We start from the raw sequence: 27,274 nt of genomic DNA on the forward strand, positions 1-27,274 counted from the left end.
CATAAGAGCCTTGTGTGTGCCCTTGTACCTAGCTGAATGAAAGTTCCAGGAGTTTGTAAAATGTCCCCCCCCCCCCCGCAAAAAAAAAAAAAAAAAAAAGGAATCACTATTAGGGCATCTACTTTTATTAATTTAGCGTGGTCTCAGTCCTATGATTACCATCTGTGAAGAAGTTGATATGTTCTTAAAAGTTGGGAATAAATATTTAAACTGAAGAAGAGGTATAAAATCATATAAAAAGAGAAAAAAATTCAGCAACTCAGGCCACACTGTAATAGCCATCCAACCAAATGCTGGTGAGCRTGAAGTAGTAAAAGGAAAGATTTGCTTGCTAATCCAACTTCAAGAAACCACATTAATCTTGCTTACCATATTTATTCATTCACTCAGTGAGGAAGAAAACCTGACAAGTCATAATTGATTTGACTCATTACCAACTGTCTATATTCCCTTTATTGACATAAATTTTAACTGAAAAAAACATGCATTTTAAAAGAACAGTTTATAAATTCATTTGATAAACTTCTGAAAGTTATTTATAACAGTCCTGAAAAACCTTTCCTTCTGTCTCATGTTTTCTGAAGCAAAACATTTAATGCAAAGCACACCAGACATCTGACTTGCATACACCTCAGAGGTTTTCTATGCAGTCTTCACTAAAGTGTGCTTACTAAATGTTCCACAATTATCAGAGCATGAGTTCCTCCATCAGCTTCAAAATCTGTGAACTAGATGCTCATAAAGAACGCTTCTATAAAAAGAATAGTTCAAATACAAAATAGAAGAGGACACTAGCAGTCAAGTTTCTTTGGGAGACGTTGCATTTGGTTCTGATGTTTTTTACGAAGAGCAGCATACATACAAAAAGCATGGTGATAATTTCAGTTATTTGAAACTCTTAATTTTTAAGTGTTTAAAAAAAGTTTATAGCAAACTGATAATTGCATAATTAAATTTGTAACAAAGCATTTTGTTAGTGATAAATGCAYTAAGAGCTGAAATCTATTAAGACGAGCTATGCTGTTTGTCAACTTGTCAAGTATGTGTGCTGAAGCTTCCCCTTCTAATTAAAGGAAGTTTAGTACAACATAATAGATGTTAAAATTAATACAGAAACCAGAATGGTTTTTCAGTTGTGGCAAACTTCATCTGAGAAGATTACTATGACAAAACATGAAAAGGGAAAAGAACTGAGAACAATTTTATAGACGTTCTAATTTTTCACTTAGAAATTCTTCCACGCTATCTGTGTTCCACTTGAGGATGCTCAGTTCTTCAGCAATGTTCCCGCTATCGTCTAGCAGCTTTAATACAGGGTCAGAACCACGCACATACTGTAGAAAGAAAAAAGTCAGTTTCTTTGGGCTGGAAAATGCATTCTCCATTTTAATACTTCCTCACAAATTCATTTAAATCACTTTAAAAGATACAGGAGCAAGAACAGAAAAAAGTTCAAGRAGTAACACCAGAAAGGATGAGAATTTAAGAATCAGAGCGCTAAATAAAGTTCAGAGTATCCTGGGCAAACTTAGAAAATATAACTTTTCTGGAGAAATCAATCTAAGTTTAGGCTTTCTTATGTTTAGAATTCTTAAAAACAAACAAAAAAACCCCAAAATATGAACAGACTTAAGCTTGTTTTTTCCTGGTAACACTTAGTTAATGAAACAGATAATTCAATGACATATTTTGTTTTGCTTTTACAAATTTCATCTCTACAGTGTTATCAACAATGCAGTCTTCTACCTAAAAACAGGTCTATCAAAATCAAAGGAAGGTGCTCAAAGCTAGAGTTGCATGCATGTCTGTATGTAAAGCAGCAACCAGGAAGAGGGGAGTCACCCCTACCAGAGCCTGAGAGCAGAGAGATGCTGCAGGTCACACRTACTACCAGCAGCAGATGACCAGTATTTCCAGCTCTGGAGTAAGTGCTTTCATGCCTGGTACTATGGRATGAAGATGGGAGAAGAGAAGGAATCTTAGGGACTAAGGGGCCTCATTCCATGAAAAATCTGAGCTCATTAGTTTGAGAGCAGTAAGTATTTATCTTAAGCCCCACAATATTGTTAGTTGTATTGAATAAAATGASTAAAAACCAGTTTCAGTTCAGACTTTTGACTTGTATTTAATGTCAAAGGGAGGATGGTGGAAGAACAGGTCAAATGAGTATGCGTCAGAAACATCTCCTTGTTCTCCTGGGTCCTCTATACAAGTTAATTCATATGTGGAGAAAAATACCATAAGGCTGTCTTTGAAAGATGGTATTCTACTTTAACTGTTTTTAGTTACTGAAATTTTATTTCTGAATTCTGAAATCTGGTTCTTCTCTTACAACACATAGCTTTTCACCATTTGCTTAGTTTACTTTTAAAAATTTCTAGTCACTTTAGCAGTTCAAAGTTCTACTACCCGTTTCTAATGTGCTCACATCATTGCCTACTGTGTTGTATCTGTGCCTATTGAATTTGCTGGTAAAATAATACTTTAATGCTTCTGAATACTCAGTAAGTCACAAAAATATATAATGCAAATAAAAGCTTTTAACAGCATTAGAAAGATCTAAACCATTTAARTTTACAGAAAGAATTCCCTAGGAGTATTTTACTTTCCCCTACTGAGTTAACCTAGTTGATTTCACCTAATGAAGCTAGTGGCATCTCTGATCAATTTTCCAAAAGCCTTGTAAAGTAAATACCAGATCCATTTGCACTGAGGATTTTTTTTTTGATAGTGTTCTGTACCAATTGTAGTCCAGACTGCTTTGAAGTTCAATATAGCTACAAAGCTTAAAATAAAAATGAAACAGCCAGACATGCAGAAGGAGAGAAAGCTCTTGAAAGAAACTGGAGGACACACATAGAGGCAACATGAATACACGAGACAGATGAAGTCTGTTTTGGATGGAATCTGCTGTGAGAAGACAAATCACTTATAGCAGCCATGCACAGCTATGAAGTGACTCCAGATGGTGCCATTTGGTGAGTAGAGATGGGAGCACAAAGATGTGAGAATAAAGATATGTATCTATGAAGCATGCTGGAAGTCCACAGAGGATGTTAAGAGACTAGATTTTGAAATGAAGAGGGTACCGCAGATTTGTTTGAGCTTAGGACACTGCAGCTTACACAGCTTTGAGCATATGGAATGGTGTTTCTAAAGACTTCTCTATACACTGCTCTACAAAGCTGGATGTTTGAGGGCTAGAGGCAGGGAGGAAGATTCACATAACAAGGTGAAGAATGTCTAAGAGGAAGGAAAGAAAAATTAAAAAAAATCACTGAACGTATGAAAACAGCAGAAAGCCAGGGGAGGACAGAACAGGAGAGAATGAATTGAAACAATGACAGAAGCTCTAATAATCAAGATATCCACAGAATCAAAACAGAATAGAAATATTCTTCACATTCTTTTGCCATCTGCTATTGCTTATGGGTTCCAGGATACTTTTTGTTAGATTAAAAATAATAATAATAAATTGGTACCAAACGTTAAGTATCAGCAGAAGGAGCTTGTAAAAATTTATACCAACAATGCTTATTTGCCTTCTGCTAAAAGATTAATCAGCAAATAAGGAACAATGCACAAAAGGACTGTTTCTACCAAGTTTTATTCTTCCTAGTATCCCAAATAAAAAACATTTAGGTTACTACTCACCTTGATTTGCAGTCCCCTGAAAAGTTTTGGCTTGTCGCTCCTGACAAAAGCTAGGGTTTGGAGACAAGACGAGGATGGGGAGAGGGGTAAATAAATAAATAAATAAATAAATCAGTGCTTTTCCATCTGCATAAAACAGACTTATGTTTAAGTTTGCAGTGGTGCTGTAGAAGGCCATTTTAATGGTAAAACTCTGAGTATCCAAACAAAAGTAATAATACTAGAAYATTTTACCTAAAGAAAAGCCTGTTTTTGCCAGTGTCCCGAACAAGCTTCTTATCTGCTTAGGTTTTCCTCAAACACYAGTGCAACTGTCTAAATCAGTCTCTCTCCATGTACAACTGACAGTCTTTAGCAGATTGGCCTGTATGTTGACAGCCACCTAATCTCAGGTGAAGTGTAACAGTGACCAAAAGCTGGCTACGATGAGCTTGGTGAGGGAGACTAAATATGTAACACCTCCCATCAGCACAAGCACACCGCTTGTAAGCTGAGGTAATGTGGGTGGAAATGGCACGGAGGAAATTGTGGATTTCGGTGTTACTCTTGTAAACAAAACAGACAATGCCTTAGACATCTCAAAGACTACATTTTGAAACACAGCAAGTCTTAAAGCCTCAAGGGAAGAGAAGATAGCAGCTTCTCTGCAAAAGAGATTCTTACAGCAATCAGCTCTAAGATGGACTCAGTGGCCTCTCATGTAGCTACGTGGAGAGAAGGGTAGGTTTGAGGTAGGTGGCTGACAGACAACTCTGCTGGAATTGCTAGTCAGCAAACATTAACAGCAGCACAGTCCCTGTATTCCTACAGCACATCAGTCTTTTGTTAACACTAATTTTAAAAAGAATATCAACAACATGAATTTATTTCAGGACAGATCATGAGCATAATAAGCTTTCAAACACTGTTCAGCCTAATGAATGTCTGAGTTCTGAAATATTCGAAAGTTATTCTAAATAACCTGAAAGCAAGAAGGAGAAATGAAGACCAGGCTATTTTCTAAAGGCTGAACTTACTATCTATAGTGACATTAAGTGGACTCAGGACAATCCTTTAGTATGCCAGCAGGGTCTCTCCCAGAATGATCCCTGTCAGTACGGACTGACACCTATAGAGATCCTACCTGCACGTTAAAGCTGCTTACTCAAGGTAAGACAACAATGAATCTAGCCCAAATTGTGGATGCATCCTGCTGCTGCATGGAGATGAATGCAACTCAGGACTAAAGTTTCATACATCGCCTCACAAAACGTAGCTGTTCGCTCAATAATTGTAAAGGTGCCCCCTGACATCTTTATACCTATCTCTGTATTACTGCTGATGCTTACCATAACATTTTCTTGTTGTGTACATACATATACAGAGTGGCATTTATTTCCTCCTCTCCTCCACTGGGCACTTGTTACAAGCCAAAATGATAAATTCTTCCAGCTTAAAATTGCACGAACCACTACAAAAGGGCCAATGCCAARGCCCAATGAGCTCCTAAGGTTCTAAACCCCCTACAGAAGAGAAAGAGGCTTGCTTTTGTTATATAGATACAGTGTACATTATAACATTAGACTACAGTTCTACAAAAAGAGAAATTTCAAGTAACATTATAAGTAATCAGTACTTGCTCACATACTGAACGTGAGCTAAATTAGAATTAAACTCCAAAAGACAAATCATTCCCAACAGTGTTTCCCATGTCCTTGTGACTTGTTGTCTTACTGTAATTGGCAGTAAATGCAGAAAAGCTGCAAGATTTTTTTTYCTATTATTATTATTATTACTCTTTCTTATCTTTTCTTCCTCTCTCTAACGTCCAGAGCAGGCTAGACTACTTCACAGGGAATTCTTTCACAAATTTTTCAATTCAAATCTAAAGCTGAAATGATTTTCTAAGGCTTTATATGAAACAGAAGGTGTTGAAAGCAGTCAGTAGAGTGGGTTAATTGCAAAACTTCAAGAAAAATGGTAAGGCAGTAYAGCAAAACAGATACAGTTTCTGAAGCAACACTGAAACATGTAACCCAAACACATTAAGAAATGGCCTTTAGGGGTTACCTCAGRTTACAGCACTTCAGGCTTACAACAGGTGTGAGGATTTGTTAACTGAGTGACAGAGACTCATGAGTGGCTGTTCTCTGGCTGCACTGCTGGAGAGTGAAGAAGCTTGCATAAAATGTGAACAGAATAGGGTAGACGAATAAAGTCTTCTACAGGTTTTATTACATTCTGTCACTTTAAAAGTAGCTATTACACACTTGTATCAAAGTCAAATATCTAAAACTACTGAAAGCTGAGGCACAACAGAACTTCAGGAAAAATGTTCTAGACAGCTGGAACAAATTCACTTTCTGTTATTAGTATATTTATTTCTAATGCTGATCACAGGGACTTTCTGTACTAGTCACTTGAATCTCTGTGATGCGACAATGAGCAACACTCGCTATACAAACAGCTTAATTTCCAYATTGTAAATTCTGTAAGCTGAAGTGAGAAACCAATATAGCGTGCATTTTTAATGCATGTCAGTATCTTGTCAAAACACTTGATCTTTTACAAAATCATGCTCCAAGTTGAACACAGCCTCTGAATAGAATTGATGGGGTTAGGAAGTCGGATGCAGCTACAATGCACATTTGGGGATATGCAGCTGTTTGCCTATCATGTGATGTGGAGCACATGTTCCACATTCAGCAATGCCCTAACACTCTTCCCCTCTCTACCCTAATATTAAACACTGTTGCTTCCTATAATCCCAAGGGCTTCCTGCATATTTTTATATGATCATTAATAGCTTTATGTTTAATACTACACTATCTTCCAGTTTTTCTCTCCCTGCAGCTGCTTTAGATATCATACGCTGCAGAAAAATAGGTATTTTATATAATCCATCCATGCCTGAGAGGGGAAGGAATTTTCCACTTTGATTCCTTCAACGACATGAACTCTGAGCTTTGTGCCATGACACTGTTTCAGTAAATCAAATGCTAGACTAAGATCAGACCTATTCTACTGCCATCTTTGCAACTGTCCTATCACGCAATCTTAAAATCACTTCACTTTATGCTTTCGTAAAACATGTTTACTACCAAAGGATGTGCCTGCAATTTGAAGGCAGTCCGGAAGTGCACCTACAAAGTAGACTAGATTGCCACGCAGGATGTATGCCTGCAATTAAAAGGTCAGATTTCCCTAAAGCATGTCCTCAAAAGACAARCCAGAGGGAGATTACAAAGTGCCAGACAGCCTACCAACAGCTCTCCAAGGCAATCTTGTGAATGCTGAAAGGGAGAGAAAGATCAGGTGTGTGTGGATACTGCAGAGGCCACCCTGGGCCAAACTGTCTTCCAAAGGGAGAGAATGCCTAGCACTGCATAGTGCTTTTAAAGAGCTAAGAGCAACCTCTGCCCGTGAACACTGCACAAGGAAAAACCCACTGCTATCATGATAATGTTCCTTTGTTTTGAGGAAGTCCATGAATACGAGACTGTTGGAATTAAAACCTAGAATCTTARGGGAAGATTCCCAAGGAATCTAAGACTCACTCATGCCCAAACTGCAAGTCTATGGATTCACATGCACACACCTCCATGCCTTCTAGCAGAGGCCTGGCAGGATATACCATTTAAAAAAAGTCTCCTGACTCAAAATAAGTAAGTTSTCCACATTTGTCTTTAATAATTTTCGGATCTACATGCGAAGCATAACTCTTTTATAGAMTACCTAGTGTTACATATAAATGGGATGATCCAGATTGCCAAGGATGACTACATTCAGCAACATTAGTATTATTTAGAATCTTTCTTTAGAACATCTCCTGTTTGATCTGTAACTGGAAAAAATGCAAAATGAAAGAACCTGGGGTAAGATATTGAAGAAAAAAAATTAAATACATCTCTTAACACTTGAATGAATCTCTTAACACTGCACATACAATGGCAGTAAAATTTCACACTAGTCTTCAAACAACAACTGTACAAGCAGACAAATGTTTTTTGAACTTTGTGTATCTCTACACATATCAGAAGGATCCTAACAGCCTCAAGTCAGAAAGGCCTGGAAGATATTAAATAACTTACTATCTCTCTTATATCAGATTTTGATTTTAATGCCAGAAAAACAGCAAAAAAAATCATCAACTAACTGAATCTTGAGCATAATGCAGGCAATAAATTTTTACTGCCAAATTTTTGCTTTCTGGATAAGCTATAGCATGTCTTCTGGCAAGAATCTAACGTGATTAAAAATCTTGCAGTAATGGAAAATCCCACTTGTTCAAACTCTTCTTCTTTTTGTTATTAAAAATCTGTGCTTAAAGTTTGAATTCATTCCATTGCTTACTGCTGTAACACTTGTATTCTCAGGACATTTCTAACTTATSTATGCACACACAGATTCATCCCACTTTTTTAAAACAGGATCTAGCCTTCTCAGTATATGCTACTTTTCCAGGCAACAGAATCTACTATCTGTTTCTAAACTCTTGACATTGTGTGTAAAATCATATCAAAATGCTGATCTTGCACTGAAAAGCAGCAGCATACTTTTTTTGATGAAGGTGACTATCCCTCCGATCTGTTGGTATCATACCAAAAGATTCTATTGTTATTTGATCAGGTCAAAGTAGTATTAGTGTTCTGAGAGCAACATCCGAAAGGACTACTTCATTGTCATTCATGAGTAAGAGGAATCTTTCAAAATTAGTATAAAGCAAGATCTCTTTTTAGAGAAATATTTGAAGTCTCTTTATGATGCATGTAAATGTTTCATATACAGAATTATYAACAACAGATAGTTAAGGAAGCATGTGAGAATTTATTTTAGCAAACTATCATTGCATTTTGTATAACTGAATTCAGCATATACAATTCATATTTTTAAAACTCAGAAGTAAAAAAGACTAAATGTACACAAAGTGAAGTATAGGAAATAACTGAAGTGACCTAATCCTAACACACAAGAGGAACACTGACGTACATCTAAGACTGCATGTAAATGGTTGTTGGCAGGAGTTAATGAACTAAACAGAGGAAGCAAGTGTAACTGATTATTAGCACAAATCAATGAAATCAGAGGTACATTAAGTTCTACATGGAACTGGGCCCTGAGTTATTACATAGAAGTATTTTGAAAGMAAACCACAAAACTTTGCTAGAAACGAGAGCTTGTACACTACTGCAGAATATTACAGATTTGTAAGTAAAAAGGGGCAAAAGGACTTGACCATACCTGAAATGATTGTAACAAAAACTAGGTTTTGTTATGCTATTGCTATTCTTACCAAATGCTTAAAGCCATGGAAAGAAAGAAAAACAACCAAAACCAAAGCATTAGAAGAGTGGTATTTTTTGAAGACAGTGCATTTGTATCAAATTGGTATGTTTGTATCAAATTTACTTTGTATATCATCTACTTAGAAAAGATTATAAAAAAATGTATGTATAACATCAGCTTCTATCACTACAACATCCTAAGTATCTTGGTAAGCGTTTTTAGTAACTTTTCTACAAAATGCAAGATTTAACACTAATATAACTTTCTAACCTTTTCACCCATATTTGAGAATTACAGATAAATTAATGAGGAAATAAGTGATCTTACATAAAAGTACAGACTCATGACAAATTATTTTGTGGTAACTAAAAGAACGCCCTCACACCTGTGGAATCTGAGCAACACAACATAGTGCTTACTACCTCTCTTAAGTGAGAGATCTAATGTAGCTGAATGCTGTGTAAGTTCAATGATCAAGAACCTTGTTTCTGTAGCAGATCTGCTGGGAGCACGTTCATTGCTTAACTAAGAGAGTCACAGAGAGAGATGTGAGAGTTATTCCCTTGGTGAACAAAATAAAGCATAGAAATGTTAAAGAAATGTTCAATGGAAAAACCCAGTCTAGTGCAGTCTTTGTTAAACTGAAAGCATGCAGAAGACTAGACATCATCACCTCTCATCACGAACAGAATACAGCTATTATTGAAGAGTCAACTTAAATCAAATATGCTAGATTAGTCAGTGACTGATCAGTTAATTTAGTATTCTATTTCGCAGTGTTAGCTTTATGCATGTCAGCTAAGAACAGTATAATATTCTGYGTTAGTTGATATAATAAGATACTGCCTCATCTACAAATCTTACTGCTTACATTTTCAATGGTCTATTTTGATGCAGTACTTTTAAATGATAAATGTTTAAGACCTGTATTATACAGAACAATTTCTAACTATATGTAATATAGGAATTAATTCTGCAGTACAGCATTTATAATAGAATAATTTATTTTTAAGGGAAATATAACAGGAAAAATATTTAATAGCTGAGCATATTGTAGTTTGTTACCAGATTGTTAGCATGAGAAGCTATATTTGAAAAAGATAACAGATGTCCTTGGCCATATTTGCAAAAGCATTTAACAGTCTGTAATGATATTACGAAGAACAATTTTCAATTTAAGTTGACTGAGAGTATCTTGCTGAGGACCAAATTTTTTTATTCTCTGGTCACTTATTCTCTTATTTCTCAGTGTGTGTATATATATATATGTATATATATATTAYGGAATGTATCTATAGAAGTAYACATACACTCCTTTAGAGATGTTTATACTCACTTTCAGGTGTACTCAGATACTATTTGTAGCTAAAAATAATATTACCAGTAATTTTGGTGGGATTTTTAAAATGTAAYTACCACAGAATATTGCATTTGATCCTGGAATAACACACACACGGAGTTCTTTTTAACTGTCTTCTCCCTTCATCTGCACCTTTTATGAACCTTTATTAATTCTAAAGTATTTGAGGATTAAAATCCTTAAGTTATGAATCCCATTATAAAAAACACTGTTCACTCTTTGGCCACATAAAATGTAATCCAGAACTAGTCTGTAACAAATCAGGTTTGTGGGAGTAAGCTAAGTGACAAAACAATCTATATAAGTATTAAGGAAGACCTGAAAGTCGGATACAGCAATAACATATCCTAATCCATGTAGTTCTAATACATACACAGTCCCACACTTAGTGCTGCCATTTTGTGTATATTCTGCAAGGAGAAAAAAATCCTAGTGGGAGCTGTGAGGCAGGAATCAAAAAGAAGTATTTGCAAAGCGACATCGGTAATGACAGACTACACTGTTCAATGGAGCCTATAAAGACATTGCTTCAAAAGAAGCAACTTGACCTTCAGGCTGCCTAACTTCTGTAACACCCAAGTGAAAAGCAGAAACAAAACCAGTTCTCAAATGTTATATTTTAAGATGGAGTCATTAAATAATGTTTTGGTAGAAGTGAAAAAAAAATGAATAAAGAAGTTTTTAAAAAAATCTAAGCAAAAGTATTTTCAAATTAATACTAATGTGAAGACAAATACCAGCTGAAGAAATGCATTGTTTTGTATTTCTAAATATAGTCTTAAAATTTACATCATTTTCCAATCAGTTCTGATACAGCAGCAGTAAATCTGAGCAAGAGAAACTGGTGATCAAAACAAAAATGAGATAGTTAAGTGTACCAAGCAGTACTGTCTTTCTTCTCACTGTACCAAACAAGAATTTGTAGTCAAAACACAAAAACTACTGAAAAGCTACTGAACTTCATTCAGTCATTTAAAAAGCAAGCTATATGATTAGTAGAATTTAAATCTTTAAATAGATTTAGAAAAGTAAGAAAAAATGTAACATTTTCAAGTTTTTCTTTTTGTACTGTAAGTTTTAAGCTTGTTAAGCTATTTTGGAAGGTGTGCTGTGATGTGCACAGAGCAGAAAYTGAGGGCCCTTCCCTTCTAGGACCAATATGCAAAGACCATTGAGAACATGATAGAGCCTGGAGCCAAACTAACAAGTTGACTTCTTCCTTCAAATCTATGGTTCAAAGAGCACTTAGCTCTTACAGATTCAGGTCCATAAAGAAGCTGGGTGAATGGGCAACAACAGCTAGGATTTTTTTTTTTTTTTTTTTAAACTGCTAAATTTGAATGCACATGGAGATAACATGGTGTCCTGCACTCCCCAAATTAACATCTTCTCCCCCCTTAAAGTAGGGCAAGCCCTTGAATTAGTTTTTGTTTTGGTGTTTTAAATGGCAGGGAACAGAAAATATCCTTCCCCTAGTATTGCTGTCTATTAACTGAACTGTTTGTGGGAAGAGGTGGCAGGAGAGTGTCTAGGGCAGCATAATTTATGGTAATTGTAACCTTCTGTTCTAAAATTTTATTTGTTCATCAGGCAGCCTTCAAAACAGGGTGGTATTAACACTGGGAATGGTAGATGGAGATGTGCTTTTTGTGCATTTTTATTTCTAAAGCTAGATCGGTCTTTTCTCCCTATGTCCAACCAACACTAAGTACTGTCTTAGGAACTTCATTACTGAAAAAAATCAAAGTACTGCTATCACCTAAGTTCTTTCCCCACTTATAACAATGTACTAGGTTGAAATTTTTCACAGATTTTTCTTCCTGAAGCTACCCCCTACCACATGCTGATGGTATTGATTTTCCTTTTACACCACAGTATTCCATTCACTCTAGTCAATGGCTATTATCCACTGACAGAACAATTATCTGTAGGATCTCTGAAAAGAAAGCAGCTCCAAAAGCATGCCATATAATTTTACATAAAAACTATTGCAGAACAGTTCCACCAGTCTCAGGTCAATGCAACCTTTCCAGTATAATGTGTGAAATCTATGACTACTTGTAAAAAGTGCTTAAAAACACATTTTATCATTCAGCTGTGACAGTATTTAATATTTTAAAAAATAGTAGTGGCTTTACTTACCCTGGACTTGAGGGAACCTTCCCAATTTTCATCCACATACCTCTAGAACAGCTCCTGCATAAAGCTGTAATTATATAAAGAAATTGTTAATAAAAAATATATATTACTAGTTTACTTATGGCACATAATCTACTGAACTATTTGTCTCTGAGGAGAGCACATACTATTGTGTTGATGGTAACTACTGAGATAATTAAGATACTAAATAGAATCACAGATTCCAGATCAGTCTCTGGTTTATTCAACTGTTCACTAAAAATACATGATTTCCATTCATTATATTAAAAAAGTAATACCTAGAACAACAGCTGAGATTTACTGTTGTTGGGAGTAAAGTTTCAKGTTTTTCAAAAATTGCAATCAGGTATGTTGCAATGGGAATTATGGACTAAATTAATTATGGACTATGAAATAAAGAAAGCTTTATTTCTTCCTCCCCAAAGATACTAGGATACTTCTCATTAGGTGAATTTTTCACTTCCATTTTAAGCCTAACTTTGGACAATGAAATACTGTTCATAATAAAGATAAGGCAGTGACTTCAGATGTCTCATTAGGGCTAACTACTAAACTGCAGAAAGAGGATGGATCACATGAACAGGACGTAGTTGCAGTAATATATACAGGCTGAGCTCGTATATATTTCATGCTTGTACTCAGATGTCAGTCACTTCAGCCAGCTGTGCAGGATGTTCAGATTCAATTTTCTTAAAGTATAAGATTTCAGTTTTATAAAATTGGATTATCTAAATTCAAAACCTCCATCAATCTTGCATACTGACATAGCTTTTAACTTTTTTTTTTTTTTTTTTTTTTGCAATATAGGAATGCAATTGATTCCATAGTTTGCTGAATCTAACTATAAATTAGCAACAGATTGTTCCTGCTTCTTAAACAGAACTTCACACTGTAAAGCTAGATTATTTAACACTTTTATCTTACATGCAGTCGGTAATACTGTATACCAAATAATGTCCTTCCAACTGTGAAACCTCTCTGCCTACACAGGAGTTGACAGAAAAAACTTGAGTTAAAAATTTTTAATCCAATCCATCACATACTAATTAAGACTCCTGCTCCCATTTTCATTTAGACAGTATTTTCATAACACACACGCATGTCAGGACTTGGTGTCAAGGAAAAAAAAATTTACTGAAATAAAGTAAAACTCACATTTCACTTAAAATATGAACTGTGAATTCATGTAATTAAAAATAAGCTTCCACTATGAGATTTAATAAGTATTAACGCTTCTGAACAAGGAGTGACAAGTCATAAAAGCAAAATAGATACAATATGACAGAGATCTCAAAATAAGACAATTCTATTTAAACCTCATCACTGATCTCTCTAGGCATTACAGACAGCCAGGAACACATATCTATCTTGGGAATATCAATCTTCTGAATTCAGGTCAAATTCAATATTTGCCTAAGCACTATGGATCAGAACACATGAAATACTCTAATCATTTGCTGGGAAATTATGACTTCTTGCCAGACCTGAACTAATCAGTATCATCACATCCCCAGGAAGTGGAACTAAAAATATTACTCCGCATTATCTGTTCAGAACAGCATCTCAGAAATGTGCTTAACTACATTAACATTTTCAACTAAACATTAGATTTAAGATAAAAACTAGATTTTGATTGTTGAAACTGTAACTCTTCTATGAAGCAACACTTTAATATCTTTAAAATCTGGTATTTTAAATCTCAGTTCACCCTCAAATAACGCTTTTTAATTAAAAAGCCACTAATAAACAGCTAATTCTGATACTAGCTTGCATAATTAAAGTACCTCTGGACCTAAAAAAATAAAAAGTAACAAAGATAGATGAAATACTGAACAATGACATTATAARCTTTGCTTACCTTGTCTCTATTCACTGTTCTTTAAAAAACACTTAATTATATCAACAAACTTGGATTCAGATATTTGCATGTTCACTAATGCACTCAACTTTTATAGTGGTTCTATGCTACTGACAGTAGTCTTAAAATTTTTATATTAAGAAGTTAGTTTAAAGAAGTAGATATAAAGGAATAAGAAGCGTTTTTCTAACTAAATTAATTATTTTTTATATATGTGTATAGAGAGCTAAATATTTAGGATAATGGTAAAGTGACCATTTTTCAATTTTCATTACTGCAAATAATTCTTACAATATATGCCTTCCTTTCAGACAAGCTTTCTATGGAAGCAAGATCACTATAGGAATCTAAAATATGTCCAGACATACTTTAATTATAAAATACTCTCCATTTATAACTCCTAGCTAATAAACTGAAAGTACAGTTTCACAAAGGAAACAGCTCAATCATTGATGTCTATATTCTGAGACATACTCTGCCATAATTGAAGCCCAACCGTGCTGATACAAAAAATTCAGGTCAGTTTCATGCTGGGACACCAGCTGCTCTATACTGTCTCTCACTAGATGGCTAGACAAAGACCAAAAAAAAAAAAAAAAGTTTCATTTATAACTGCAAACAAAGGTGTCTTTTGCTAGAAGCACAGGTTTACTTGCATCATTTAAAAAGCYCACAAGAGCATACTTGTTAATATCGATTTCTGTAACCATCGCATCATGTCCACAGCAGAAGTCCTGCAAACTTCTTTTGTGAAGGCATTTACTGTATTCAAGTATTACTAAGAATGACATGTATCACTCGGTGTGCAGGCATACAAATATGACAAATCCATTCATTACACCATACTTAACTCAAATTAGCTCATTTTAGAATAATGCTTCACTTGTTTTAGAGCTCATCAAAGTCAGCTTAGAACTACAAGCAATGAATTCAAGACTCTCTAAAACTATTACTAGTGTCCATTTTAACATCTACAATAAGTCCTATTATGGTTTCCAGGCTGATTCATGTCTGCATCCATAAAAACAACTTAGCTTGTTTTAAACATTCTAGCAGTATGCTTTCCAAGGCTACTTTGACARAGTCTGAATTTTTCCCTCATCTTTTATAAAGCATCAAAATTGGTTACATTTCACTCAAAAATTTTCTGTAAGCACCTAAAAATCTGGAATAGCTCAGACTCCGCTGTAAATAAGATGACTCTTCAGAATGGAAAGGAGGAAAAACACATCATCATCAAGGTAAACATGACTGATAAAGGAAAAGAGGTAATTATAATAGAACAAAATACAATTTATGCAAGAATAAAAAGAATATAGAATATAAAAAGAATAAAAAAAAATCTGTACTGTAAGAATAACTGTTCCACCAGTTGAAAACAAGGAACCTTGACATAGGTGAAAGAAAACTAAGATTCCACCTGTTATTAGGAAGGGAATTAAATAATTTCTGCAAGATGAAATTCCAGCAGTGGTTCATTTATAAACAGGTACTGYAATCACAATTATTTATGAGAACTGCACAGAAGGAAAATTACATTGCAGCTATGAGACTGCTATAGAACCTTTAGGGCTTACAGCTACATGGGAGTTCAAACCAAACAAAACTGAAAAGACAGCACTTCTCAGAGATTGCCCCATGATCACGATACGGTGACACATTTATAGTAACCATCATGTCTTAAAACATGCAACAAAATGGGRTGTTAAGATAAAGCCACACACTGGCAAATAGGTATCTTAGGGTATCTCGATTCTCTCCAATATCCAATATCTAAGCATTTCCCTCTCATAATATCAAATGTTTTAAAAATAATGTTAAACTCTGAGAAAAAGAAAAAAGCATGACTTACCACTACTGCTAAAATCCTGGAATTTTCACTTGCCTCAATTACAAGACAATCTCCCACTAAACATTTACCAATAACTAGTATTTTTTTCCAAATGTGATCAATTTACATTTTTATGAAATTCATTGAAATTTTGATTTCTTGGTACTATATAAGCTAGACTGCCAAAAAGCCACTSCTCATACCAACTCACATTATTTTTTATCTTTAGAAAAAAGTTAGTAAGAGTCACGCAGCATGACTATCGCTGTTCTCATTAGCCGCAGTAGCTTGGTATGTGYGGATGGGTATTGTTTTAGAATTATTTAAAATATTTTTAAAAAATTAAATTATTTAAATTAACTGTCCCCCCCACCAAATAGCCAAACTGCAAGTAAATAATTGATGTTTGTTCTTTTGTCTGAGAAATGAAGTTACACTGAAAAGATATTTTGGTACGTTTTTTTTCCTCTTTTCTGAACTTCTACAGCTACCACCTGAATTGCTATTTTTACTAGAAAACTGAATTAGTTAAGATACAATTTAGTAAGTATTTTATTTTATATCAGGGAGAGAACTTAGGATATTTGTATGGAAGGTGAGAACTTGACAAAAATCACCCAAGTCTTCCCTGGAGATAAAAAAATCAACAAGAATCTGCAGATTAACAGAGCACTAGTCAGAAAGCCTCACTGCCAGGAACATTATGAATTACTGTTCTGTAATGCATAACAGCAATAAAGTCATTGCTACACACACAGATCATTCAGAACTGAGGTCATCAGTAAATCTAGCTATACAGAAACCACTTTCATTCACAACTTATTATCCTATGGAAGGAGATGTCTAACTCTAAATGCAAGTTTAGAAACAAAGACTCAAACAGTCAAAAGACAKCATTGTCCAAATTAGTGTGATCAGGGTGATGTATGATAGTAAAATTCCTTTGAACAAACCCAAAGCAGAATCTAAGCTCTGCTTTATTTGCAGCAATGGAAGTTCCAACTGAATATAAGGGGGAAAAAAAAGCACAATGAAAGTGCTTAAGCACTGAAATAAGTTACCAGGAACAGCTATGGAATCTTCATCCTTGGAGAACTTCGGAACTTGACCAGAAAAGGTCCTGAGCCCTCCGCTGAGCAAGAGATTCAACTTTTCTTTATTCTGTATATGCATAGCGTATTTACGCATTATTATTGTAACTGTAAGCATACTGAAAATATGGCACCCACATAGGATTGTTTTATTTTTGGTATTAAACAATTTTCTCCTTGTGGCACTGTATAAATATTTTTGCTCTTTAAAAACAGTAACAAGAAAAAAAGAAAAAAAGAACCCCCCCCACACACACATACAACAGCTGAGTTTTTGCTAACTTAGCACTCTGAAATGGCTTAATGCAAGGTCAGATGAGCAAAAGATCTGGCCCAAGGGAAGGGGAGAGACTTCAGAAGTTGAGCAACCACCAATTTAGACCTCTGTGAAGCTGTAGTCTGTATTAGGTGGTGTGAATGACCAATATATTGTGTGTGTGTGTGGGGGGGGAGTAAATGGAGGAAGGGAAGAGAGAATAAGGGTGGGTAAATGTGCTTATATTGTAGGCACCCTGTCATTTGAAGCTGGCGAACAGAAGTATGTAAGCTAAAATCTTGAGATAGTTAACAGTTTTCAAGTTCCAATTTTGCAGTATGCTGTCCAATTAACTTGGTTTGCTACATAACCATCTACTTACCTCTAGGAGTAAAATCCCTGAACATCTTTTCTATTCCTCAGAAACTCTGCTTATATTGAAAAAAAACCACTTTAGAAGAACTGCAAAGAAAACATTGAGAACAGAGCTCATCAACTGTTAATTTGACTTGTACCAATGCACATGTACCATTTCCTTTACCCCTTCTTTTTCACTGACAGGGCTATAAAAAGGTACACACTAGGTAAGGCTTCTCCTCCAACAGACAAAGAGGATCCTCTAGTCAGTCTGGTAAGATGGTAAATTTCTGTGTTAGGCACTGATTACTTATCTTAAGGAACTTATCTAGGACTTCTATTTGTCAATATTAATTTTCATTAATGATAACATGTACAAAAGGAGAGGAAAGAGTGTATATTGATATGACTTACACCACTGAGTCATCATGAAGTTAAGTAGTTCTCTAATTTTACCCATAGAGTGGAAAAAAAAAAGAAGTGAGAATGCTTCATTGGAACCATACACACTACAAGCCTGGGGCAGAACAAGCAGGTAGCCAACAATAATTTTCCTGTCCTGCTTTAATTAGCAAAAAGAAAAAAAAAAAAAGAAACAACAAAACTGGGTCACACAAGAGTAGTCCAAAGCATCAGAAGTATTTAAAGCCATCTTCTCTCAATGGTTTCAATAATCATTGTGAATTTCGCAACTATCTGGAGTTTTAAGAAGCAAGTCTGTAGAAGCCTGTCACCTTATACCTCCTTGTAACCTGTAACAGCACACTTAGAAGGTTTGTATGTGTAGAGAARTGGCATTTTAAGATTTCTATTTGATTTTTTAATAAAAGTAATGAATATCATAATTACAACTGAAATGCTTATTAGTAAAATTACATTAAATATTTATTTCATTTCCAGGAGGGTTTGACACTAACTCCACTGAAAGAATAGGTTTTAAGTTATGGCCAAATTGTTCCATAATGAGAASAGAAGCACTATTAATTAGGATGAAAATAATCTGTAGGGAGGAATAGTTGCTACATACATACCAGAATTTTTAAAGGCCTGAGTGATAGTTTCTGACAGTTCTGAGAGACAGCTCTAATAGACTAGAGAAAATCAAGTCTGCACAGGCATTTTTTTTAACCTGCAATTGAAACAGGAGTCTACTTTCTTCAGAACAAGTCAAGATGTATAGCAGCTGCTAGTTATTTGAGCTAAATGGGTATAATTTGCTCTTATTTTTTATACATTGTCCCTCACCTCCATATTGTTCACTCACAAAAACCTCTCATGTATTGGATGATATTATTCAGAAAGATGTGGCTAGGGTGGAAGTAGGAGTCAGAGTCCAAGTTAAATATATTGGTGTAAGACAAATTTTAAGTTGGGAACCTCCTCATTCACAGCACAATAATCCATTTTAAGTTTCAGAAATATTTTCATTATGTTATATAGTTATATCTAGTACAAGTTAGGCAAAAAATAATCCTAAATTTCTCATGATGTTAGCAATGTAAAGGCTAGATATTCTAATAYATTACATGCTTTGACTGGTTCTTTATCATATTTTGACAACCTTGGATATGTGCACAAGAAAAAGCTGCTAAAAATCTCAAGATTTCACATGTTTTTGCTGAACTTTGTACAGTGATGCAGTTATTATCCATCTTTGAGTGACTTTAGAATTATGCATATAGATTTCTGTATCAATATTTACCCTGTTTTACAGTAGAGCCATATACTATCTAAACATGCTAACATTTCAGGTATATAGTAGACACATGTGATGCCACCCATGACAATTAGCCACCTCAGCTGTATATTCTAATGACTCAAATTGCTTCGCAAACTTTTGCTTACATTTGATGTCAAGTTACTTAATTCACTAAACTGCATGTTACCACAAATATTGACTATACAAGTTAAAAATGCTCAAGTTCAACACACCTTAACGTGCAAAATGTATTTCAAGCTCAGTTTAGAAATCATATTGATGACTTGTAAGGGTAGTAGCAATCCTGCACAGTACAACTGCTAAAATAGAATACATCGTAGATTTAACATCACATGGTTGACTCTTAAAATCAAATTGCACTTTGACACAAATACATTTTTGCAGACAAATCAAAGATTWTAATATACAATAAATGAGATATGCTTATATGTATGTCTGAAATGATCATATAGAGTAAGTGAATCTGCAGATGGAGTGCAGCTATTTTCAGGTACTGCAAAATATGGACAACCTCTCCTGCTACTACAATTTCACGCACAGTTAGCTTCACCTCCATTTCATCCTTCTACATTTTACACACTAGCAGTACTCTGCACCTGACAGACTTAAAAACTTGCAGCTGTCTAAAGCAATACTGTTTAACTTAGCTTCTCAATTAGTCTGAAGCTGAATGCAAAGTTTCCAGAAGAAGAGAAAATAGCCAAAAAAAGATGTTTGGTTTACCTACAGCAAAATTATGAAGTAATTAAAATATCCAATTGGACAGATGTCAGCACAAGTTAAAAATAAGAAAAATACTGGGTAACAATAGCACCTTATTGCTATTTTCTGGAATGTCAGTTCACAGAATACCAGACTAAGAACAAGACCAGAATGAATAAACATCATCTAAGGATTTGAAAGAGTTGAATTCTATAAGCATATCCTATATGGTGTTGCACTGATGCTAATCAGAATAAAGGATTTTTAGGACTGTGCATATTTCATGGATTATTTGTGAAAACTAGTGACAATATATAAAAATGCTTATGAGCTACCCCCCACACCTTTAATTTTAACTTCTCATTTAGAAGTCAGCTGCAAGTCACACAATAAAATAACTCTCATGTTTTCTATTTCTAACCTGTACTGCATACATTTAGGGAGAATTAACTGCAAATCCTAAAGTCTGACCTGGAATTCTAATAGTTTGCAAATCTGTTTGTAACACAGGCAATCAACATGCCACGTCATGTGATGGGGACAAGTATCTGCTCAGATAATGGACATGCTARATCATGTATTGAGATCACGCTTAAAAAAAAAAGTCCATGCAATTTGAAGATGAGTCACAGTGTTAGCACCATTACTCTGGAACTCCGAAACTTTTAAGGTCGCTAATCAGCAGATAGATTATCATACATTCAGTTTTGTGTTTTTAGCAGAAGATATTCTTCAAGCAAATGGGCAGATGAAACAACTTTTAAAGATTTTAAACATCCACTAACTCTTGATTATCAAACTTTCAACAGAAGAAAGATTTTTATGGTAATCTGAAAAGAATAAAGAGAAAAAAATGACAGCAAAGGGCACTCAGTTTTTCTGTTCTGCAGGTATATCATAAAAACACCACCTTAGCAAAAGGCTACTATAATTTAGATTGTTCTTAATTATTACAAAGGAATATGAGTAAAATCTTAAGCACAGTTACAGACATCTATCACAAGTAGCAGTATGTTAATCCAAGTCAATCCAAAGGAAAATGATTGTGAATACAATCTGTTAAAATATTAATATTCATGCTCAATTCTCTCATCTCTCATTTTCCACTGGGTAGTCTTCAAGGGAAGTTACTCAGTGCAAGTTTCAAAAATTCAGTGAATCCGAACTGTACACTTCCAAACAGTGGCTGTGCATGAATACAATAGTGTAAAAAAATTCCACCCTCTGAAACAGCATACAAAACAATATTAGGAATGAAGCTGTAATTTAGCACTCAACCATATAACCACCATGGTAAAACAATCCAGTATTTCTATTCACACACACACACACACGTGTGTGTGTGTGTGTGTGTATATACACACATATATATATACACACACACACACACGTGTGTGTGTATACATATATATATATATGTATACACACACACACAGAATTGAAAGACTGTATTTAAACCTGCATATGAAAATGCATAGTAATATCACAAGCACCACTATAATTCATACTGATATTTAATATGCCAGCTCCAAATCTCAAATATGATTTATATTAAATTTCTTCAATAACATCATAGAAATAAGGCAGGAAAGACTAAAACCCAAAAGCAAATAAGCAAATTGTTTGTTTGCTACAAAGTCCAAGCAAAAAATAAAATAAAAAAAGCTAGAAGCTAGGTAAACCAACACAAATAGATAAGAAAAGGGCTCACTGTGAAGAGATACGTCAAACACTCAGACCCCCTTGCAGCACTTTCTTTTGTTCTACTACACTCAGTATGAATAAAACGGAAAAAGTCTTGACATAAATATTTTTGTGAAGTCCTGACCCCAAAACAGCATTTGATCAATTTTACACGAGTGTGCTTAACCACATGATGAAATCTACATCTTGTTCAGGATAACTAGAAAAAGTATCTATTGATTTAAATTCTGATTCTTGTTTGATTCGAATTTTATTGAATGCAGCAATGTTTAGAATATAAAATAAGATAACTGGAAAAAGTATCTATTGATTTAAATTCTGATTCTTGTTTGATTCAAGTTTTATTAAATGCAGCAATGTTTAGAATATAAAATAAGATACATCTGAGTAAATTACTGATAAATTGATAAAGGACAGATTTTTCTGCCTCAAAAGAAACCATACTGACAGAAATCCAACACATCTTCTGTAGTTTATTTTCCCAATAAATGACAACATTAATTATCCTACACACACTGAGGCAAAATTTTAAGAACACTACCTGAACTAATATAGGTGTCTCCTTTATAATAGGAAGTCAGGAAGCCTTGCTCCTGCCACCACTGTTGATATTGGCTGTATACAACCATAGCGTATTTGCCGACCCTTTCCTGTTTTTCCATTCCTTGTCAGTACATTAGATTTTCATTAGATTTTATTCAGAAACTTTTCAGCTTTTGTATATATCATATATACACATGAAACATACACATATACATGTGTATATCTATATATATATATATACACACACACACACTTACACATACCTACATATGCACATACAAAAAATATATATATACATACTGGAGCATTTTCCAGAGATAATATTAAATATTCCTTTACAAGATTCATTTACYTTGCAGAGAGAAGTCTTGGATATCAAGTCACATACTGACTGTATTGAAATATTACTGCAAGATTTCCTTTGTTGATATACCAAACAGTGTGATTTAGTCTCCACAGACACGTAACTCTCACCTTAATTAATTTTCAGTACCTTAGTTTTGATAGGAAGAAACTAGTAATTATCAGTCTTCCATAATTCTCAAACATTTGCTTCCTGATATTTAATATAGTCTATTCAACACTGCAGTCAGTGATATTTTAAAACTAATACACAGACTTTTTAAATATTATGGTGAATTTGATTGACATAAAAAACTGCTAGATTTCCTCATTCATTTAATGTTGGCAGCTATTTAGCGATCTCCTAGCCATTAATAGTAATTTCAACATCCCTTCTCCATGAATTCTCTACTTTTTAGATACTTAAGTGGTCTTCTATGTATTCAAGAGAACTCTTAAAAAGTATTTGAAAGTACGTATTCTTTTGAAGAGCTGTGCGAGTATTCTTCCTTGCTTAAGTACTTTAAGCAAGACAGGTATTTATACACTATGGATAAAGGAAAGGTTCTATCTTAGYCTAACTGTCTGAAGTAGAGCACAGGCTGTGAGCAAGAATCCCTAGTATTTCTAGCTGTTACAACTCTTCCACTGCAGAATGGAGACGAGCAGCTCAGTTTCTGCCAGGCTCCTATCAACGCAAGACTTGGCCCAATGGCTGCAGCAGCCCTTTGCTCCTGAGGACATACCTGAACTACCCTAGACTGTGCTCAGGAGAATCAGAGCGAGGCCCCATCTGCCTCCACACAAAAATTTTATGCTCTTGCTCTATGCCTGCTGCTGACTTATGCAGTCTGAACAGCTAAAAATATCCAAGGGGTCTTACAAAAGAATCTAGATACAATTTCTGAGATAGTTTGTTAGTACAGCTGCATTTTACAGGATGAAATATGAAAATAAATTTCTTATTAATAAAACTTAGAAGAGCTGAGATGTTAACAAAAGTACTTTAAAAGAACACATTCACAAAGGCTAAAAAAAAAAAAAAAGACAAAAAAAACCCCAGGAAAGGCTAGTACCAAAGCTTACTACCTGAAGCATTATTGACATTTAACCATTTGAGATCTTCACAAGTAGACTACTGCAGACAGGGAGGTTGTACTGATGATCTTAGTGAAAACTTTCAGCCTTGACATCTGAACTTTGCCTTGWATACCTTGTATCAGGGAAATTAAGTTTACAAAGTTGACTCAACTTAATCTTTATCATGCTTCTCAGTTACATACCATAGTATGATTCGCAACATGATCACACTGAGAAAACCCTACTTTTCTGTATAGTAGTACCTGGAACTCTGTCAATAGTTGACAGGTACACTTAATTATTACAATTTAATAGCAGAAAATAATTGTGCTTACTCTTCTGCTTTTATTGAACAAATTTTATCTGTTTAAGGATTTTTACAGACTATGAAAACCAAAAAAAGTTTTTAGCCATCATACTACGGCTCAATGGCCAAGCAACAGAAGTTCAAGATCAAGAAGTACATTCTYCTTATCCTTTATTTTTGTCCTATATATCTTTCAACCTAAACGAAGTTAGGTTGAACACAGTTGCCACTAGTCACCATGCAATAGAGAAGGGCAGTCATAGTATCAAAGGTGCCTCTGCTCAGACTGGGACATTTTTTTAGAGAAAGAAATATGACAAGCCTTCAAATCTAGACCCTGTGTATACTAGACTATGAAAAAATGTTGCATTTTCCCCTTGAGGTTATAATCCATGCATTTTTTTTTAATCATACGCTTTATGTGTTAAAATATTCCACAGAGGGTTTGGTTCAAAACTCACCTTTCTGGTTTCCAGCTGAGCTTCCTCTTGGCAGCACTGCCTGCAGAATGGATCCAACTGATTCAGACTGAACTGTCCAAGAAGGTTGCAAGAACTACATAGCAAGTTACTGGAGAAGCCCAGTTCTCTGCAAGCTTCTGATGACAACTGTGCTCCATATACAGTTACCTGAAAAACAAACAAAGCTATACTTCAGTATTAAAATAATTGTGCAAAAAAGGAAGATTTTTAACACTTTAGCCATTAGAAAGAATAATTAAGTCTCTTGTGGCCACTTAACAACAACATGCAATGTTCAGCCCTAAGTGCAAAAACTCCCCACCTTATTTTGAAGAATAGTGTTAAAATAAACAGCAAATTCTACTTCAAGGTATCACATTTGCCAAAATCCGCTTTTATCTGACCACATCTGACCACTCTAATATCTGTGTATTGCTAGCTGCAAAACAAGCACAAGAAACAMCACCAGCTTGCAATCAGCTGAAATTGAGAACAGTGAAGCTCTCTGAAGCATGCTCTCCTGAAGTAATTCTAGTAAAAGCACAGCACTGAAAACACACTTGGAAAATAAGTATAACAGCAAATCTTAGGAAAAGCACAACCAGGGAGTGATGAAGTGATCCAAACTGCACTGTAACACTCACAAGTAGGATTATAATTTTGTTTTTGCATTAATGTTACAGGAAAATCATGTAGTAAAAGTGAAAGCACAGATAAAACCCTATAGTTCTGATTTACTAGTAATCAGTTAAAATAMGTGATTTAATTGTACAGCTTCTATATATAATATCAATTTTGTTTTAGTGAGCAGCCAAATTTTATCAATTTACTTAAATGATGTCATTTGTTTTTTGTTTTCATACCCTCATTTCCTTGCATATGGATTTTTCAAACTCTAGTTTATGATGATGAGAGTAACTAAAACGATTTTTCCTGGACCTTGGTGTTAGCTATCAACCCCGCTATGGTACTTGACCATCATTTTTTCCTTATTTGTGAGCCTGTTAATTTAAGATCAAAATGGTGTTACTGGCATTGACATTTTGCTCCCACTGGCAACATTCCTCATATCTTTCCACAGCATAGACCTAGAACATCTGTGCATGTCAATGCAGGTCAAAACTCTCCTATTTTTGGAAAAAGACAGTTTATGAGAGCAAGTAAAATCTCCATCAGAACAGTGTTCTCAGGGAAGAAGTTCTGGTTACTTAGCAAGCTCAAAGCAGCTAGAGAGTACCAAGATGGCAAAAAAAAAAAAAAAAAAAAAAAAAAAAAAAAAAAAAAAAAAAAAAAAAAAAAAAAAAAGGGAAGAGTCATCCCTAGAATTTTTCTCAAATTTTAGTATCCTGGCTGTTGTATAACTCTAAAATAAAACATAATAATAGTTTCTGTTTAGGATGAGAAAAGAACTCTCACATTTCAGGAGCTAGGTTCCCATCAGAACCAATTATCTAACTTTAATTTATCAAATTCTCTAATTTTAGAGAGGCACATTGATGTGCCTCATTTCAGTAGTACGCTCTCCTTTACAACTTTGGTTTCACATTAGATAATATATTTACAGAAATACAACATTAATATATATTGCTTTAAGAAGTTCTTAATAGTTTTTAAAGTAAAAAAAAAAAGTCTTCTGTATAATGTCACATCTCTGTAGCTTATGTGAGGCATAAAGGGCATCAGCTATGTAAAAGACAGAAAAGCAACCTGTCTGGAAAATCTGGGTCACCAAGTAATGTTATGCTGTCACACAAGAGGGGCAGTCCTCACAGGACAGTCTCGAGCTAGAACGCCTAAGTCTGCTAGTTTCACTTTTCAAATCCATTCTTAAATTTGCTTCTAAGGATAATCCAAATTACAAGGTTTACTACGACACACACACAAAAAAAATCCACTAAAAGCTAGCGAGGAAGCCTGTAAATTCATTTCCAAAGTTACTGCAAAAACTGCAAAGCTCGCCAGCAAGGTAGCTCAGAGCCGAGGCGCCAAGCAAAGCATCAGGAGCGTTCAGGAGCGTTCAGGCTCCACAACTCGGCTCTCGCAGTCTGGAGRAGGAGAAGCAGCAGCAGGCAGGAAGGGAGGGGAGGGGGCGGCCGCAGAGAACGGGAGCGGAGGAGAGGCGGCCGCGGTGGGGCGACGCGCCGGACGAGGCCTCGGGGCAGGGCGGGGCAGGGCCGGGCCCGCTACCTCCGCCACCCGCTGTGCGACACGTCTCACCGCCACCCCACCCGCCCTTCCTCCAGCCTTCTCTTCCTCCAGCAAGCGGCAGCCACTGGAGGCCGCGAGCGCGATTAAACGGGAACGGCCCCTCACCGCCTGCAGCCCCACCATCAACCAGAGCCAGCAGCGCCCCRCGACCGTTAGCTCCGCGGCCGCTACCATCTTGGTGCCGAGCCGCTACTGCCAGCGTCACCGGGAGGCCGCCAAAGGCCCCCGCCTGCTACAGGTGTCCGCGCACCGCCCGATGCGGTAAGGTGAAGACTTGCTCCCAAATCCCTGGCAACGCACAGAGAAGAGGCTAACGAAGAGCCTCAGAGGGAAGTCTGGAGCGATGCTGTTTTTCTGTGCTCAGGGTAGCGCTTA

The 27,274-nt window shown here is 35.4% G+C and overlaps 1 protein-coding gene across 1 annotated transcript; it reads right to left on the reverse strand.

Moving 5' to 3' along the window:
* Positions 1-355: 355 nt before the first annotated feature.
* Positions 356-27,114, reverse strand: SELENOF (selenoprotein F). The gene is made up of 5 exons (XM_085303515.1): positions 27,005-27,114; positions 24,692-24,859; positions 12,422-12,485; positions 3,655-3,704; positions 356-1,334 (listed from the first exon to the last, which is right to left on the reverse strand). The coding sequence occupies exons 1-5, from the start codon at positions 27,071-27,073 to the stop codon at positions 1,203-1,205; spliced, it is 483 nt and encodes a 160-aa protein (XP_085159641.1). The 5' UTR covers positions 27,074-27,114; the 3' UTR covers positions 356-1,202.
* Positions 27,115-27,274: the final 160 nt, after the last annotated feature.

The sequence above is a fragment of the Rhea americana genome, unplaced genomic scaffold (assembly GCF_003343005.1).
Source record: "Rhea americana isolate MKP2758 unplaced genomic scaffold, rheAme1 scaffold_2, whole genome shotgun sequence".
Taxonomy (NCBI): domain Eukaryota; kingdom Metazoa; phylum Chordata; class Aves; order Rheiformes; family Rheidae; genus Rhea; species Rhea americana.